At 62.8% G+C, this 18,843-nt stretch overlaps 1 protein-coding gene across 1 annotated transcript; it reads right to left on the bottom strand.

Moving 5' to 3' along the window:
* Nucleotides 1–1,578: 1,578 nt before the first annotated feature.
* Nucleotides 1,579–4,106, bottom strand: ARC (activity regulated cytoskeleton associated protein). The gene is made up of 3 exons (XM_077163184.1): nt 2,358–4,106; nt 1,998–2,140; nt 1,579–1,780 (listed from the first exon to the last, which is right to left on the bottom strand). Exon 1 carries the CDS (start codon nt 4,104–4,106, stop codon nt 2,901–2,903), a length of 1,206 nt encoding a protein of 401 aa, XP_077019299.1. The 3' UTR covers nt 1,579–1,780; nt 1,998–2,140; nt 2,358–2,900.
* Nucleotides 4,107–18,843: the final 14,737 nt, after the last annotated feature.

Below are 18,843 nucleotides of genomic sequence, written 5' to 3'. Positions count from 1 at the left end.
CCTTGTGCAGGCAGGGGCCCCACCCCACACACCCCACAGGCCCCACCCAACCAACAGGCAAGTAGGGGTGCATTTACTGGGAGCTGAGGGGAGCTTCCCTCAGCTCAACCTGCAGGGCCCCCACAGTCACTGTGAACTCTGGCTGCCTCAAGACTGGGGGTGGGAGTTCCAGGAGGATACCCCAACAGGGGAGGGAGGCCCATGGGGGTGGAGCCACCGAGGTTCTCCAGCCTGAGGCCCCAGGACCCCGGTAAAGCTGCCCTGGGGGCTGAGAGCTGTGCTCTTGGCCAGGCTCGTTTTGGGGAGTCCTCACCCCCAGGCCCCTAGAAACCCTCACTGTGCACCCATGGGGGTTCCAGGGTCAGCCTTTCAGCCATGGGGCAGCACGTGAGCTGCCTCCCCAGCAACTCTGCTCAACCCCAGCCCAAGACAACCAAGAAAAAGCAGCACGCGCATTCCAAGAAAGTTTCAGTGTTTTATTAGCAAAATCTTATAAAAGAGTCTGTCTTTAGAGAAGGGAAGGCAGGGGGACACACAGCCTGGCCTGACATTAGAGGCCAGGCCCACAAAGGGGCTTTACCCTCTCGGGGTTTCCAGGGTCTCCCTCTGCAGGCCACGCCAGCCTGAGGGCAAGAATGGGATATGCCTTAGGTGCAAAAATAAAATCTGTGGGTTTTACAATTTGGAGGGCCTGTCAGAGACACCTGAGACCCCAATGGACTGGCAAAAAGAGGAACCCCACCAGGGGATGCTCGGGCTGCACACACATCGCTCGCCAGAAGTGGAGTGTTGGGGCGGGGTGGAGTAGGGGTGTCCAGGCCTGGGCAACAGTGGGGTACAATGCTTCTGTGAGCCTCGGGAGCAAGAGCTCTGAGGTCTCCTGGGCTGGGCTTGGGGCCACGGGGCAGTAGCCACCAGGCAGGGGCCACTAGGCAGGAGCCGCCAGGCAGGGGCCATGGGGCAGGGGCCGCCAAGCAGGGCCACAGGGCAAGAGCCACCAAGAAGGGGTGGCCAGGCAGGGGCCGCCAATTGGGGCCACCAGGCAGGGGCCACCAGGCAGGGGCCACCAGGCAGGGGCCGCCAGGCAGAGGCCATGGGGCAGGGGCCACCAAGCAGGGCCACAGGGCAAGAGCAACTGGGCAGGGGCCACCAAGTATAGGCGGCCAACTGTACCCACAGGGTAGGGGCCACCAAGAAGGGCCACAGGGCAAGAGCCACTGGGCAGGGGCCACCAAGCAGGGGCGGCCAATTGGGGCCATGGGGGTAGGGGCCACCAAGCAGGGCCACAGGGCAAGAGCCACTGGGCAGGGGCGGCCAATTGGGGCCATGGGGTAGGGGCCACCAAGCAGGGCCACAGAGCAAGAGCCACTGGGCAGGGGCCGCCAAGCAAGGACTGCCAGACAAGGGCCACTGGGCAGGGGGCTGCCGGGCAGGAGCGGAGACTTAACCCCAACTTCAGGTCTGGCAGGTGGCTCTTCTGAGGATGGCAGTTGGCAGGGGTTCCAAGAGGGAGATACGGAAGGTCCAGGTGGCCGACCCCGGCTCCAGCTGTGGCGGCTCCAGGGGTGGCTGGGTGGTGGGTGGGCTGCGGCCGGCAGGCAGGCTTCATAGCAGACACGGGCCCTCGCGCTGGGTGGCTGCCCTCTGCTGTGGCCTCTTCTGCTCTGCGGCCCCCTCCCTTGGGGGTCCTCAGAGTCTCCTGGCAGGCGACTTTTGGGGAGGAGAGGGGAGGAGGAGGCTGTGTCAGGCCCAGCAGCCACAATTCACAGGAGCCTGCAACCTGCAAGAAAGAGGGAGAAGCAGGGAGGTGAGGGACAGCTCCAGGACAGCGGCAGGGGCTGAAGGCAGGGGGTGGGGGGCACGGCAGGAAGGACCTGGGAAGGGGCTGAATGGGGGGTAACCAGGGCCTGGGGGCCCCAGGGAGGAACTGCAGGCTCCTGTGGCCATGTCCCCAGCAGGAGAGGTGTGGGCAGGGGCTAAGGGCGGGGTGCCATTACCTGTCACCTCCCTCCAGGATCCCAGGGCGCCGGCTGAGGCAGCAGCCAAGTTTGAGGGCTCAGCTCCTGTGGGACCCTCTGCCTGCCACTGTGAGTCACCACACTGAGCCCCACTCCTTCTCCAGGCTGGAGTTGAGTCACTGCTGCTGGGGCGAGGGAGAAAAGCGGGGTCCGTGTGAGAGCCTGGCTAGGCAAATCCCCAGTGCGCCCACCCCCAGACCCCTCTTGGAGGGCTGCTGTCTTCTCCGTGCCCTCCCATGTCCCCACAATGCCACCCCCACCCTAACTGCTAACTAGCTGGGGAAACTCGGGGTCCCTAGGCCTCCCTACTGCGGGCCAACAGTGCTCTTCAGTGCTCACCTGCAGTGCCAGGAGCTGCCAGGACCCCATGTCTGCTGCTGGGGCTTTGGCTGCTTGCTGTCCCCTGGCAGGAAGCTCTGGGAGGCTGGCCAGCTGCCCCAGGGGCCATACAGGGCGGTGGCTGCAGGGAGCTGTCACCGGAAAGCGAGGTTCTCACAGCACTGCTTCTGCCTTAGCTTCTGCTCTTGGGTGTCCCCCTGAGCAGGATGCCTGGGGGCCGGTGCCACCTGGGTGCTGCCTTTCTGGGCGCCCAGAGGGCCCAGGGTGGTGGAGGCGACCAGAGGTGGGGGGGGACACGAAGCCCGAGAGTGTGGAGTGCTGGGCCGCTGGGCCACGGAGGACAGACGAGGGGTACAGAAGGGGTGGAAGACGGGGCAGGAGCTGGGGGTGGGGGTGCCCCATCGCCGTTTCGGGGGGGTTGCACAGGTCTGGACCGGGGCTGTGTGTCTACGAGTCAGGCCAAGAAGGGGGGGTGGGTGTCCCCTCTACAGGGGGCAGCCCTAGCTCTCAAGTCTCAGTGTGCAAACGCCGGCGGGGGGCCCGCTACTCAGGCTGGGTCCGGTCGCTGGCCACGGACTCGCTGGTGAGGGCAGGCGTGAGGGTCGCGGGCGTGAGGGTCTCAGCCTCCTCCTCAGCGGAGCGGTGGGGACTGCCCGGCTCAGCTGCCTGCCCCAGGCCGTCCTGCACCTCCAGTCCCCTCTGGATGAGCTGCTCCAGGGTCTTGGGCAGCGGGTGGCGGAGGAAGCGCTTGAGCTTGGGCTGCAGGGTGCCCACCACATACTGGATGACCTCCTCCTCGTCGGCGTCCACGTGCAGCGTCTGGTACAGGTCCCGCTTGCGCCACAGGAACTGGTCCAGGGGCTCCCCCTGCTTCTGCGGCAGCTCGAGCTCGCGCTGGATGGCCTCGCGGGACAGCGTGCCCTCGCTGTACTGCAGGAACTCCTTCTTGAACTCCACCCAGTTCTTCACCGAGCCCTGCTTGAACTCCCACCACTTCTTGGCTGGCCCGTTCATGTGGTTCTGGATCTGCGACAGCCAGTACTCTTCCGAGCCGCCCACCTGCCGCAGGTATTCCTCCAGGTGGCTCAGGAACTCCCGCGGGTCCTCAAAGATCTGTGTGTCCACGCCGGGACTCGGCTGTCCGTCCTCGCCCGGTCCCCACGGCGGGTACTGTTGCATCTCGGCCAGCTCCTGCCCGGGCAGCTCACCAGCGGCGGGCGGCGGCGTGATGGCATAGGGGCTGACGGGGTAGTCGTAACCATCCGCCTCCTGGCCGTAGCTCTCGGGACCCCCGACGCCCACCGAGACGGTGTGGCGAGCCGGCTGGCTGCCCACGGGGTACTTGGCGCCCAGGGACTCCAGGCGGTCGGCCCAGCGCTCCAGCCGGTAGAACACCTCCCGCCACACATGCATCTCCCGCTTGACCCAGCGCTCCAGGTTGGCGATGGTCTCCTGGCAGCGGCTCAGGCAGGCCTTGATGGACTTCCTCCAGCGCTGCGACTCGCCCGTGGGCACGTAGCCGTCCAGGTTGCTCTCCAGCTTGCCCACCGACCGGTGCAGCCCCTTCAGCTCCCGCTCCACCTGCTTGGACACCTCTGCCAGCAGGTGCCGGTGCGTCCTGCGCACGTGCTCCAGCATCTCCGCCCGGCACTTACCGATCTGCAGGATCACATTGGGCTTGGCGGCCGGCGCGCCCCGCGGCCCGGGATAGGCGTGGAGGCCGCCGCCGGGCGTACGGTCCAGCTCCATCTGCTCGCGGGGACGGCCCGGGAGGCGAGCGCGACTGCGGGCTGCGGGCTGCGGGTTGTGGGCTGCGGACTCGGCTCGATTCGCTGCGCTGCGGCGCCTTGGGATCCCAGGCGGCTGAGCGGCTGCGGGGAGCTCGGTGCCTGCTGCTCTGCGCCGAGCGCGCCGCCTTTTATGCTGCAGGCGCTGGCCGTGGGCGGCCCTCCCGGAGCCCCGGCTCCCATTGGCGGAGACGCCACGGCCCACAGTGCCCGCCCGCGCCCCAGCCGCAGGCCCCGCCTTCCCCGCGCCCACTCGCGCCCTCCCCGGAGTCGAGGGAGGACCCACCCCCCCGGCACACGTGCTCCACCCCGGGGCTGACTAATCCACTGGCCCGCGCCGCCCCGGGGCCCGTGCAGCCGCGGAGACTCTAGGGACCGTCCTGGGGACAAGTACAGCGCCCCCCCCACCTCCTCCCCTGTACGGGCTGGGCTAGGGAATGGGTGGTTACCTGTTGCCTCCCCCCAACACAAGGGAAAAGAGGAGTGCATTCCTTCCCCTTGGGCTCCCCGGGATCTCAGGGTCTCCCCTTTGCATCCACCTCTTTTTGACTGGGGTTGGACCCCTTCTCTCCTGGGTCCACCCTTGCCCCATATAGCCCAGCCGCGGCTTTGGAGGATGTTGAATCCCAGCAGAGGCCTGGCAAGGCCACCTACCACTCCTTCGGACACTTCCTTTTGCGGGCCAGCAGTGGCTATGCGCTTGGGCCCGCCCCTGCCTCTGGGGCCTTGAGTGTGGGTCCTGGGCTGCCCCAGCTCCCTTTGTGAGGGACCCAGGTCAAACTGAGGCTCTGCCTTGGGTTCTCCCCAGACCCCTGGTATTTGGTGTGGACATGTGATGGTGTCGCCAAGGCTGGACAGGACTGCCTGGTGACTCACACCCAGGTTTATGTCCGAGCCCGAGACCTCTCCAGGTAGGGGCTCCCGGGAACTGGAATGCTACCTGGGGAGGGGGCATCCAGGACCCCGAATCCCCTTCTCCCTGGCTGCAGCAGGAGCTTGGCCAGAAGCCCAAGGCTTCCCAGAGGAGGGAGGGAAGAAAGGGGGGGTGCTGGCAGCTGTGCTGTCAGGAGAGGCTGAGGGGAGCAGAGCACCATATAAGGAGTGGGGCTCCGGAAGCTGAGATTCCCTCTGGAGGGAGGGCCCTTCTGCTGCCCTGGCAACGGTGCTGGGGGGAGGGGCACCTTCCCTGGGTTAACCTGAGGCTGGAAGCATGGGGGTGGGGCCCGGGGCCTCCTGTGCTACCTGGGCACAGGTAATGCACACCACTATCCATCGCCAGAAGCCCTGGCACCAATCAGTGATCCAGTCTGGGCGCCGCCGCTCCCTCACACACGGCACACTCATGCCCCCCACTCACCTGCCGCATGCACACTCATGCCCCCCACTCATGTCCCCACATACACACTCATCACTTCTATATAGATACTCATGCCCCCACTCACAGCCCCCACGTACACACTCATGCCCCCCCACTCACACCACATCGTCCAGTCATCTCAGGACAGCCGCGTCTCCCACTCACTCAGGTACCCCCCCCCACCCCGCCCTGCCCTGAGGCCCGAGCCCCACCCATTTCTGTGCCGGGGAGCCTCCTCACCCCCGAACCAATCTGTCCCATCCCCTCCCCTTCGGGCTTCTGCCCCTGGGGGATGGGGGATGGGAATGTCTTTTTGGCATAAACTCCCAGAGAAATCGCTCTCCTGGCATTTCTAATTAAAGGCGAGTGGGTGGCCGAGAAGGGAGGGAGGGGGCACCCCAGAGCAGGGAGCAGGCGCGAGGGAGAGAAGCTGCCAGAAGGGAACAAGGACCGGGAGCCTTCCTGCCTGCGGAATCCCGGCCCCGCGGCGCCTTGGCGGGCGTCTGTGCAGGCTGCAAGCCTGGCTGGCCGGGCCCTGCGGTGAGCCCACGCGTAGCCGCGAGAGCGTCTGTGTCCCGGTGACTGTGTCGGGAAGGGTGGCCTTGAGCCCCCAGGCCCTGACCGTGCTTCTCTGCATGTCTATGAGCGTGCGGGTGGGCTCAGGCACCGGCACTAGAGTGAACAGGGACCCCTGTCCGGACGCCCGTCCCCAGCTATACAAAGCCAGAGGCCCTGGCCCTGGGTGGCCCACAGTGGGTAATGCAGCCTGGCTTCCAAGCTGCCGAGCCTCGGGGCCTTGCCCTCCCCCTGAGACTCCGCCCCCCGCCCCCACCCCCACCCCAAGGCAGAAGCCACCTGGCACAGCTTCCTGGGAGGAGGGGGAGCCCTGCCAGGGCCTTGAGGACCAGGGAGGGGTGGCTGGTGTCTAGAAGCAGCAGGGACAGAAGGAAGAGAGCAGAAATGAGGAGGTGGGATGGGAAGGGCGGCGGCAGGAGCCAAGGTGGGCCAGGGCAGGGCAGGGACTTGAGACGGATCCTTGGAGACAAACCCTGGTACACCTGCCCTGATACCACAGCCCCCTCCCCACCCCTCACCCCTGCTCTGATGCCTCGGAGCCCGTTTCCAGCCCCTTGCCCCTCACCAGCCAGCAGGCAGTCCCAAGATGACCACTCAAGACTCATATGGCTGTGAGCACGCCCAGTCCAGGGAACAGGGAGTTGCTGGGCAGGAGGGGCTTCCCCCTCGGCGCCCCCTCCTCCGCCCTGGGCAGGCTCTGCACAATGACAGGTGACAGGCGAGAGGCTGCTGCAGAACACTTAATCGCTGCCCAATTATCGCCCCAGAAGCCCTCACCAAACCCCCGCGCTGGAGCCTGGGCTCCATTCTTCCGCCTCCGGAAAAGAGGCCGGGCCACCCACCGCCTGGGATGGGGTGGGGGCTAATTACAGTGGGGTCGGTAACCACCCTTCTTCCTCCACTCCCACCGGATCCAACAGGCTGGGCACAAGGATGCAGAGGGCCCGGCCCCCACCCCAGCATCACTGGACAGCACAAGGATGCAGGTTAGCGGGGCAGGTGGAGAGGAAGGGGGCCCGGGGGTCCCCAGCTCTGAGCCAGACTGGTCAGTTGGCTGTTCCATGGGCCTGACAGCTCAAGTCCAGCCAGGTTTTGATCCCTGATGCTGGTTTCCAGACAGAGTCTTCCAAATCCATTACCTTGGGGAGCCCTGTCCTGCCCCCATCCAGAGACTCGGGCTCTCTCCACCCATCCTGTCCAGCCCCGGGGCACAGTGCCTGCCCCCCACCATTGCTCTGTGGCCAAATGTCTCCCACAGGGCTCCCGCCTGCCTCTGGCAATCAGCTGGCTTCCTAAACCTCACCTGCCTGGGCCTACAGGTGGGCTGTGCCTCCCTCCTTTTCCCAAGCCCTCACAGGTCCCCTTCTAGGTGGGGCCAGTTCTCCCTGCCCTCCGTGTCGGGGTAGGCAGAGTGGGTCACTGCCCTCCCCAGCAGGGTCTCGGGTATGGAATCTTCCCCCACCCAGCCTGACCCTCGCCAGCCTTGTGCCTCTTCAGACTGCAAACTGGGTGTTTTCATAGAAGCTGCTGCTGACCTAGGGGCCATCTGCTGCCCCGCCCCAGCTAAACCTGTGTCTCTCCCAAAGTCACTGATTAGCACCACTTAGCACCCGAGGGTGTGAGCAGAGACTCCTTCGGTGAGGCAGAGCACACACGCCTGCCACTCACGCACAAAGGCATGCCCACACACCCACACAGATGACCATGCACACACACACGAACATGTGTGCACACCCCTGCATGCACGCATTATACACACATGTGTGCACTCACATGCACACATGCAGGCACATGCATCCACATACTCAAACACGCACAGCACACACTCACACACATGCAGCACATGCACCCACATGCACAGACATGCAAGCATACAGGCACATGCACACACACTCGCACACACAGGCACACAGCGCATGAACACCCACATGCACACATATGTACACTCCCACACACATGCATACACATGCACACATCCACACCCTCACATCACTCATGCCTACACAAGGACCCATATATACATACACATGCACATAAACACATGAATGTTCACAAGCACACACACACTTGCATGCACATCACCTGCACATGCAGCACACACACAGATGCATATAGATGCACAAATGTGCACACTCACACATGCACACACAATGCATGCACACCCACATACACATGCACACTCATGAACAGTCACCCCCTCACACACATGCGTGCACTTACACATGAATGCATGTGCTCCCTCAGAGACACCCGCTACATATGGGTGCACCCACACGCACACACTCACGCATGCACACTGTGCCTCCTCCTTTACCACCATTCTAAGCCCCTGAGGCTGTCGCCTGCTCTGAGCCCTGCCATGAGTCCTTTGCCGCAGGGCCAGGTTGCCCCCACGCAGATACTCGAACTCAGAGCAGGTCTCTGCATTTGGCATGCTCAGGCAGCCCAGCCCGCCTTTCGAGGCTCTGAAGGCTGACCGTGACCTCTGGATCATCAGGGCAGAGCTCGGCGCAGAGCAGTTGCTCTGGAATGATCTGTGCATCCTTTTCAGTCACTTTCTAGTCGGGAGACATCTGCTTGAGCTTCAACTTTCCGTCTGTATGATGGGGTGACAGCGCCAGGGTTGGGTGTGGGCAGGCTGAGAGGGGCCCCCACGTTCCCTGGGACCTAGGAGCCTTGGGCCCAGATTTCCACCAACTCCTCCCACTTCCCTGCAGTGGGCCCCCCCCTTGGTTCCTCTGGGGAGGGCCTCTGTTTTCAGGCCTCCTCGCCCCACTCTACCTCTTCTGCCTCACAGGTCCTGATGTGGGACACAGGCCACGGGGATGCAGAGGGAAGCAGAAGTGGGGGCACTGGTGGGAGCCCTGGCAGAGGGCCCGCATCCGAGCCCTGGGGCAGCGAGGGGGCATCTGGATGTATCCACTAGCCCTGCACTGAGTAGCCACCTGCCACCCACCTGTGCCCACAGCCGAAAGGCCTAGAGAGGCAGATGCAGGGGGTGAGGGACCCAGATCCCACCCTGAGGGCCGGCGGGTAGAGCCAGGACAGGGAGAAAAGACCAAAGAAAGAAAAGATTGAGGTGGGGAAAACGGAGCTGCAGAAAGAGCGAGACCGACAGGCAGAGCCAGACAGCCAGCCAGAGACAGAGACAGACAGACAGCGGCAAGGAAGACAAGGACTGGACTTGCTTTCACTAATTTCAGAAGGAGATGCTCTCATCCCATTTACATGAGGTGCTGAGAGGTGGCGAGCTGGCCCCGGCTGCACAGCGTGCCACTGCCCAGAGCAGTGTCCCCACCACCCTCCTGCCGAGCCACGCCTGGCTGGTGCCCAGCCTCGAAGCTGCTGCAGGCCCGGCAGCCTCGGCAGAGGTGCTGGAGAAGGTTGGAGAAGATGGGTGTCACCTGAGTACAGGGCAGGCGCCCCTGCAGTGGCTCCGAGGCCAGCAACCTAAAGGTTGGAGGGAGTCCCAGGGATGGGGGTGGCCGACTGCAGGCGTCAGGGACGGGGACAGAGGCAAGGCTTGGGAGCCTCATTGGAGGAATAGGCAGATTGAGGTGGGGGGTGGGGTGTTCCAACCCCCCCAAGCTGGGCTGCAGGAACATTTCTTCCTGAGCCTCCTTTCCCTCCCTCCCTCCTTCCCCGCCTCCCTCCTTCCTCCCTTTCTTGCTTCCTCACCCCCCACCTCCCATTTGGCAGGGTGTGCTGCTGTGTCCCTGTCCCCGGAACAGGCAGCCTGTTCGTTCTGGGCCCCCACACACCAGACCCTCCTCCCTCTCTCCTCCTTCCTGCCTCAGCACCTCCCGTCCAGACGCCCAGGAAAGTTTTGGAATTTTCCAGCGCTCCCAGCCACGCCTGAGCCAGCTGCCCCTCGCAGCCTGAGGCATCCCCTCTGGGCCCAGAGCCTTGCTGACCCCTAGCAGACACAGACAAGGGGGGCCCAGGGCAGCGGTGGGGCTGGGATGTCCACTCCTCCACTCCAGCAATTGGACGGATGGGGAAATGGAGGCCCAGAGAAGGCAGGGGCCTGCTGCAGCCCCACAGCAGGCAAGGCAGGCCGGGCCAGGGCAGGAAGTTAGAGATGAGCTGGAGGGGGCAGCGGGGAAAGACCCGCAGGCTCTTGGAGGCTGGGATCCAGGCTCTCTCCATGCACACCTCTCATGCCCCCACCTGGTGCTGGCCTCAGCCTTCGCACCTGTGAAGCGTCCACTGTGGTCTCTGTCCTGCTTAGTCCACTGCCCTCAGTGAGTCATTCAGCAAACAGTTCCCGGACCGGACTTGGTGGCAAATGGTCCAGGTGGAGGTGTATCCCTGGGAGGGGAGAGGAATGCAGAGAGGTGCAGAGTACACCCTAAAAAAGGAGGGCAGCTGCACCGTGTCCCTCCCCGCCCCAAGACCCCTGGAGGAGGCTAGGTTGCATGTGACATCACAGGTTACTAGCTGTTCCCCTGCCCTTTGAAACCTGTAGGTGCCAGCAGGCCACCCCTCTGCTCTCACGTCTTCCTGGGAGCTGGGTGGTCCTTGTTCCCAGGAAGTGGGCAGGTGGGCTCCTCTCTTTTGCTCAGGTGTCTCCCAGTAGTGGGACAAGGGGAGGAGGGAGGCCAGGGTGGAGGCACAGGGGGGAGGTGAAGGAACTCAGGGCCAGCCGGGGTAGCAGGGCCCTGCCCCAGAGCTCTCCTAGCAGCAATTGGATCTCAAGCTCCCCCTCGGCCCAGCAAGTGGCTGTGGCCCAGTCCAGCCACCTCAGGCAGCCTGCCTTCCAGGCCCACCTCTCCTTCAACAAATCACTTAGCCATCTGGCTCCGTACACGACGGACAAATCGGAAGAGGTTCCCCTGAGCTTGGACCAGCATGGGGAGGGGGACGGTGCCAGTGTGGGGAGAAGAGAAAAGAGGGCTGCACCTCTGGCCTTCCGCCCGCCATCCCTTGTCCTTCTGGCAAACACCCGTCCAACTGTGAAGGCTGAGCATAAACTCAGCACGGCTTCAGATGTCTACGAAACCTTAGCCCAAGGCCGCTGCCTCCAGGAAGCCTTCCCCATGTGGTGTCGGCTGTTCTGTGTGGGTCACCTCCCCCACCCCAAGCTGTGTGTCCGCTGTCCCAGCCCCTTAACGGGCATCTGCCTCGTGCTGGTCCTGAGGTTGCTCGGGACGTGCTGCACTGGGGCTGGCCATGGTGCAGCCCTAGGGGGCCCCGAGGGGGCTAAGGGGTGGGGGGGCTTCCTTGGGGCTGCCCTACAGGAGGACTAGGTGGAGATAAACCTGGTGAAAGGATGTGGCCGGCACCATGGGGAGCGGACGGGGCGCCCCAGGTGTCCAGTGGGAGCAGGTCTTGCGAGGAGGGGCCGAGGGGCTGGAGAGAGGGGCAGATGGCGGGGCCCTTCTCATCGTGACAAGGACACTGGACTCAACCCTGGGACAGTGCTGCCCAGCTGGCACGATGCATTGAGGAATGGGGAATGGGAAGCGGTGGGGGTCGGGGGTGGCAGTGCCCCAGCTGGATGGCCTTGGCGGGGTTTGGGAGGGTCAGGGATGGGGGGTGAGCTGGGGCACCTAAGCAGAGAGGTGCGCTGAGCCACGGGCCCAGGGGGGAGGAGCTGGGCGGCGGCCCCTTCTCCCTGCCCTACTGGACCCCCAGCCCGGTAAGCTGCCCCCGCCACCTCCCAGGACGCCCACCGGGACTGGTTCATGTGGCAGGGACGCTGAGGGTGGCCGGACCCCTCTGTCACGGTGGGCAGATTCAATGCTAGCTGGCCGGGCGCCCCGTGCCCCCAGGCTGGGAGTTCAGGGCGGCCCGTGCCAGGGAGGGGGTGGCATCCCGGCCAGGCTGGCCGCCCCCGTCCTCCACCCTGCTTCCCTGCTGTTCCCTGCTTCTTCATTTAAACCTCTCCCAGCCGCCAGCATACGCAGCTCACTTCCGGCGCCATAAAAGGAGAGAAGCTGAGAATAGCTCTGCTGTGACGTGGCGAGGATCTTCGCCACACAGGCGGGCTCTGTGCCACCCTGCCCGACAGAGGGGGCCTCCTGCCCAGGCCCTGCCGGAAGTCATGGTGACAGTCACAGCACCAGGGCTGGGAGGCCAGAGGCCTGGGCCACGCTGCCCTTGACCCTGGCTCGCTGTGTGACCTTGGTAAGTTACTGTCCCTCTCTGGTCCTGGGCACCCTGTCCGTGGGGCAGGCATCACCCTGTCTGCCTGCTCCCCCCAGCACTACTCCCCACAAGACCCTCTTTCCTGATCACCTCCTGCATGTCATCACCCCCAGGGCCCACAAGCCCATCGCCGGAGGACCTGAGACCTGAAAGTTGAGGGCCTGGGGAGGGGGGCTGGGCCCACGGGTCTGAGCAGGGGCAGTGGGAAGAGACCACGGTTCTGGGGGCAGCTTTCTCTTGCCCTTCCGGCCCCCTCCAAGCCTTCAGCTCCTGCTACCCCTCACGTGGCAACCCGTCTCTCTGGCTGCTCCTCCCCATTTCCGGCTGGGTGCTCCCTCCCCTCCCTTAGGGCTGGGACCGGATGCCCTCCCCCTTCAGCTGCTCTCCCCAAGCCCGACCTGAACCATCTTGTCCCCCCGCAGGCTGCCTGGACTGACCTCTCCTGCTCAGAGTCCTGACCTGGGGACCCCATAGCCACAGGCCCTCGACACCCAGCCCAGCATGGGGACCCACACGCCCCAGGACTGCCTCCTTCCCCGGCCTCCTCCCTCCCACTGCCCAGCAGCTCCTCATGAAAAAGGCACCTCCCTGTCTGCTCCTCAGGCACCCGGTGGGGAGAAGGGGGGGGGCCTTAGGGGACCCATCTGACCAGTCAAATCCTCTCCCTGCAGATCTCTGCTCTAAGCACCGCCAAATGATCTTGGGGGCAGCTGCTTGCCCTGTTCCTCTCTGACTCCACACCCTTGTGTGGTTCTGGATTCCCACCTGTCCTGCCAGCAGGGCCATCTGCATTGCGGGCAGCCTGGGTGTCTGTCACACAGGGCCCCCACTTAGAAGGTCGCACTCTAGGCCCACAGGCTATGCAGCTCGCCTCACCTCCCAGGGGCCCTTCCGAGTCCAGTGGGTCCCGGGTTCTTGAAAGGGTGGGTGCAGATGTTAGGAAGGAGAAAGGGGGAGCCCCCAGTGTGTGCGAGCATCTCCCTGAACCCCGGAACGGTGTGGGGGGTCACTGTCACCCCATTTTACAGAGGAGGGACCGAGGCTCAGCGAGTGTGAGTGACGAGGCTGGGGGTCCCAGCAGGGAAGCCAGGGACTGAGTTACGATCCCATTCCGTCCCCTCCACCTGACGCGTCGCAGTGGAGCTTGTGGTTTACTCTGCCACCAGCGCTTGGCTGCAGTAGTGGGGCCCAGGCCCCTGGCGAGAAGGGGAGCGGCTCCCGGGCTCTGTGGCAGGCCTTGCCCCTGTTGACCCCTTGTAGGACCGGGTGTGGGGCAGATGTCTTTATTTTGTTCTGGGCCAAACACTGACCCGCAGCTTGCTGGCTGCCTTGGTGGGGATTTTCAAATTTCAAAAGATAAAGCAGAAACTCAAGAGGGAATTCAAAGAGGAAGCAGAGCCCCCCCCCCCCCGGGGTTCCCGGCTCTGAGAAGCCCCCAACTTTCTCTGTACAATTTTAAGCACACCCCGGATCTGTGACCAGGAAACCCCTCCCAGCTTTTGCCTCTCCTGCCCATGTGGGGCTCGGCCCAGGTCAGAGACCCCTGGGGTGGGTCTGAGCCGGTGGGTGTCCCAGGTTGGGGCAGGAGTTGGGGCAGCCGGGCTGGCAGACCCGGGCTGGGGAGGGGGGGGGGTCTGCGCCCACTCCTGGGGGAGGGGCCACAGCATCCTGGGGGGCCAAGGGACTCTGGGAAGCCAGTCATGTCTCTGACGCATCTGGGCCCACTGGTGCCCGGTGCTGGCATCCTGGTGGCTTGGGACACTCATCCACTCCCAACAGCCAGCCAGTGTCCACCCCGGAGACTGGCTGCGGGAGGGTCAGAAAAGGTCACCCTGGGGGGTCCACCTGCCCAGGTGGGTGCCACATGAGAATCTGACCCCCAGGGCCCTCCACGGGCCCAAGATCACATCAGGCTGACTGACACGGGCCCCCCTCCCCAGGTGTCTCACGTTGAGTGGATTCTTCCAGAAATGCCACTGCTCCTTCCCTCCACCAGGCCGGACTAGGGAGCAGGGCCTGGCTGCCCATGGCACGAAGGGGCCCTCTCAAGAAGAGCTGGCACCACCAGAGGAAGGGGCCACAGGCCAGGCCAGGGCCGAGAGTGGACGAACAGGGACGTGGGGTTCTGGAGCTCAGCGCTGCTGCCAGCCCTGAAAGAGCTGAGGTCCTGGCCTGCAGGGGCCCCGGACCTACCAACACTACCCCCTTGCCTGCCCTCCAGGGGCTCCCGCAGCTGCGCCCCAGCCGTCCAGAGCCACGCCCAGCCCCGCTCCGCTCCTCAGCCAAGGCTGACCGGAGGCTGTGGCCCAAGGTCCTGTGCCACCTGCTGGCCGTGGCCCCTTCTTCTCTCTCACTCGCCATCTGTCTGTCTCTCCCTCCTGCTTTCTGTCTGTCTCCATCTATGACTCTATCTCCCTCCCTCCCCACCTCTCCCCCTTCTTTCTTTTCTTTCTCATCCTCATTTCTCTCCATTCCCATCAATTTCTCTGCCTCTCTCCCTCCTCCCTTCTCCCTCCTCCCTTTGTACCTCCCTCTGTCTCTAGCTCTGACCTCTTGGCCCTCCAGGGTCCTCGTGCCACCGAGGGAAGATGGTAGATGGGGAGGTCTTTTGGAGGCCAAGGAAGGGGGAAAATTTTGTGGGCCCCAAAAGGAGAGGCGAGGAACAGGAGAGAAAGAGGGCCCCAGATGTGGTCTTTGGCACCTCTGCCCCTCCTCTCTACTTTTGGAGGTTGTTGATTCCCCAAACCTCGTCGTCAGAGGTGGCCCAGCCCTAGAAGCTGATGCCCCCCCCACCACCCACTCCAGCTTCAGTCCCACCCTTGTTCACTCTCCGCCACCCCACCCCACCCCCTCACTGGCACACACACCCCTGGATATGCCTCTGAGCTCCTGGAACACAGCCCGAGCCAGCAGGCCCCCATATCCCACCCAGAATGTCCAAAACCACAAGCTCTAGAGCCCCTTCCATCTGCTTCCCCATCCCACCACAACAGGGTTGAGGGCACTGAGGCTTGGGAGGCCACGCCTTACAGCCAGGCTTGGAATCAGGCCCAGGGTCCAAAGCCCAGGCAGTTCCCGCACCCCACCTCCCTCCTGGGGGCTCACCTGTCCCAGAACTCTTAGGCAGTCCTCAGGGCTTGGTGAGTCCCCCATAGTGGTGGTTCCCAGGGACTGTGGTGCTTTGGCTTCCTCAGGCCTAGGATGCCCCATGACAGGGTCTGGGTAAGACCAGGGGATCTAGGGAACTCAGGGAAGAGACCAGCTACCCCAGCTGCTGAGCTTGGCCATGGGACAACAGCATTTCCATGACTGAGGCAGAGAGACCTAAAGACTGACACAGAAGGGACAGAGGCAAGGCCGGAAAACTGGGAGCAGGAGCAGAAGAGAGGAGCAGGGGACAGGGCAGGGGAGCCACTGCTACCACCTCCACCACCACCATCATAACCATCACCACCACCACCACCTCCACCAGCACCACCACCATCATCACCTCCACCATCACCACATCACCTCCACCATCACCACCATCACCTCCACCATCACCACCATCACCTCCACCATCACCACATCACCTCCACCACCATCATCACCTCCACCATACCACATCACCTCCACCATCACCATCACCTCCACCATCACCACCGTCACCTCCACCATCACCACATCACCTCCACCATCACCACATCACCTCCACCATCACCACATCACCTCCACCACCATCATCACCTCCACCATACCACATCACCTCCACCATCACCATCACCTCCACCATCACCACATCACCTCCACCACCACCATCACCTCCACCATCACCACCTCCTCCACCACCATCATAACCATCACCACCACCACCACCACCTCTACCAGCACCACCACCATGATCACCTCCACCATCACCACATCACCTCCACCATCACCACCATCACCTCCACCATCACCACCATCACCTCCACCATCACCACATCACCTCCACCATCACCACATCACCTTCACCACCACCATCACCTCCACCATCACCACCTCCTCCACCACCATCATAACCAACACCACCACCACCACCATCACCTCCACCATCACCACCATCACCTCCACCATCACCTCCACCAACACCATCACCTCCACCATCACCTCCACCAACACCATCACCTCCACCATCACCTCCACCACCACCTCCACCATCACCACATCACCCCCACCACCACCATCATCACCACCTCTACCACCACCACCACCACCACCAGGATCACCACCATCACCTCCATCATCGTCACCACAGCTACTGCCATCTCTACCAGCACCACTGCCCTCCCAGCACCACTGTCTCTATTATCAACATGGTCACTCCATGTCCAGCTTCCTATCTGGTGAGCCATGTGGTTCATGGGTAGAGAGTGAAGCTTCTGAGAGAGACAGGCCAGGGCTCGCAGTCCAGCCATCCTTTCACTGGCTGTGGCCATGAGCAAGTTATTTAATTCATTTTCCTAACTGTTTCTGCAGCATGAAACCTGAAAATGACACATCGCTCAGCCCGAGACATGTGGGTCAGGACCTCTCCGCGTGACGCATGTCCTTCCTGCACAGCCCACCCCATGGCCCACTCCAGGCACCTTGGAGGCCTCTGCAAGTGTGCAGATTGTGGGGTGACAGCTGCTGGGCCCAGTGAGAGGATAAGGTCCTGTCTCCTAATCTCTGGAAGGTTCTGCTTTGTTTTAAAGATCAGAGGAAACATCTCCCATATATGCCGCCCCGCCTCCAGCCCTGAAACAGACTGGTAAGACACTTCCTTTCTGCCACCAAAAAGGAACATTTTCCTTCCCATGCATACCAAGACTGATGGGGTCTGATGAATTTGGAAGCGTTTGCTGAGACTCTTATTTTGTGTTCGGACATCAGATGTCTGTCCTGTCAACATGAAACAGCTGTACGATGATGGAGAAGCTGCCAATGCCCATAATTCATCCTGATGTGGATGGCCATGGCTCTGACGTGAGGGGTGCAGACTAAATTGGCACCCAAGGAGCTTGTGGACGTAAACCACCACAGGGTTCCTCCATGGGTTGGGGGCTCCTATGGAGAAGGATCCGCTTTCACCAGGTCTCCCCAGCCAGAGGTGGACACACACAGTACTGGACTGGTTGGAGGGATGGGGCCCTGGCGGTACTAGAGGGGGTTCAGTACCCTGCCTGCTCCCCTCTTCCTGCACCCCAGGCCAGCCCCACGCCCCAGGGAGCCATCTGATGCCCCACCCTGGGCACCTGCAGTCTCCGACGCTGGCTCACCACCATCTATCCTTGGGTCCTGGCAGCCCCTCGGGGCAGCCGCCCTGCCTGCATGTGCCCCTGTGCCATGCCTGGCACAGAGATTGTGGGAGTCACCATTCCACCCACCTCCTTTGTGGGGCTCGAATAGCAGCTGCCCCCTGCCAGGCTGCTTTGCCCAGCCACCATGGTCTCTCTGGGGGGCACAGGGACGCCCAGCCTGAGTCCCAGACTCAGTCCTTGAGACACCCCACCCCCCCGGCTGGGCCCCACTTCCAGGGTGGCAGAGGGAGCCTGAGGCCTGGGGGCAGGTGGGGCTGGCATCAGCTGGAGCCCTGATTGAAGCAGCCCCTCTTCCAGGCTGCCAAGGACAGTGCCTTTTTTACCTCGTTGTTTCTAATTAAAAAGAATTAGTCAGAGTGGTGACACGTTTAGGGAGAGTGCCAAGTGGCATTACTGCTCTGCTTTATTAATAAAATGAAAGGGGAAAACAGATTCCCACACTGCAGGGCTGCAGCAGAGCCTCGTTCCTGGAGAATAATGGTTTGGAAACCCAGGCGCTTTCCTAAACCACCCAATTATTCGTCAGATTTTTATTCTGGCTCTCTCTCCCTCTCTCCCTCCCTCCCTCGTTTCCTCCTTTTCCCATTTTTTCCTGGGCCAGATAAAAAAAGAAATGTCACTACCATATGGGACCCCCTTGCCTCCCATCCCCTGCTACAGGGGAGGAGACTGAGGCAGGGGCGGGGTCCACAGGGGCAAGGGGCAGAGGTTAGCCCCCAGAGATGGTGCTTCTGCCAACAAATGGGTCTCATCCAGGGCTTGGGGTAGCAACCACAGTTTGGGCTCTACTTGCCTGTTTCCCCTTCTCTGGCCTCAGTTTTCTGGTCTGGACAATGGGCACACTAAGCCAAGCCATCTTTATTTCTTCCCCACCATATACCAGGGTAAAATCTAAGGCCAAGTGAGACCCGGAATCAGACTGCAGCCCCGACCTCAGGTCCGGAGCAAAGGCACAATGCATCCCTCCCACGGGTGCCTGTAGGAGGCCAAGGAGACAGGAAAATTGCATCTCAGGCAGCAGCGGTGGGGGGGGGGGGCGTGGGAGGCGAGTGGTTGACGAGGCCAGGAGTAGCCACTTGTTCAGCCCTGGGCATCTTTGGATCCACAAAGACCCGGCACGGAGATGACCCTACACCAGGACAAGGTGTGTCCGTGGTTGAGTTTAATGGAGGCTGCAACAAGGGCTGGGCATGACGTGGTTCCAGGTGGCCCTTTAAGCCTGGTCATTCTGTCTGGATGGGTCAGGCGGGACATGGGGCAAGGCAGGGCCTGAGCCTGTGGGCAGTCAGCTAAGG

Source organism: Tamandua tetradactyla, chromosome 6, assembly GCF_023851605.1.
Source record: "Tamandua tetradactyla isolate mTamTet1 chromosome 6, mTamTet1.pri, whole genome shotgun sequence".
NCBI classification, from domain to species: Eukaryota; Metazoa; Chordata; class Mammalia; order Pilosa; family Myrmecophagidae; genus Tamandua; species Tamandua tetradactyla.
The sequence above is the reverse complement of the archived record's forward strand: the minus strand, read 5'-3'. Positions and strand labels throughout refer to the sequence as shown.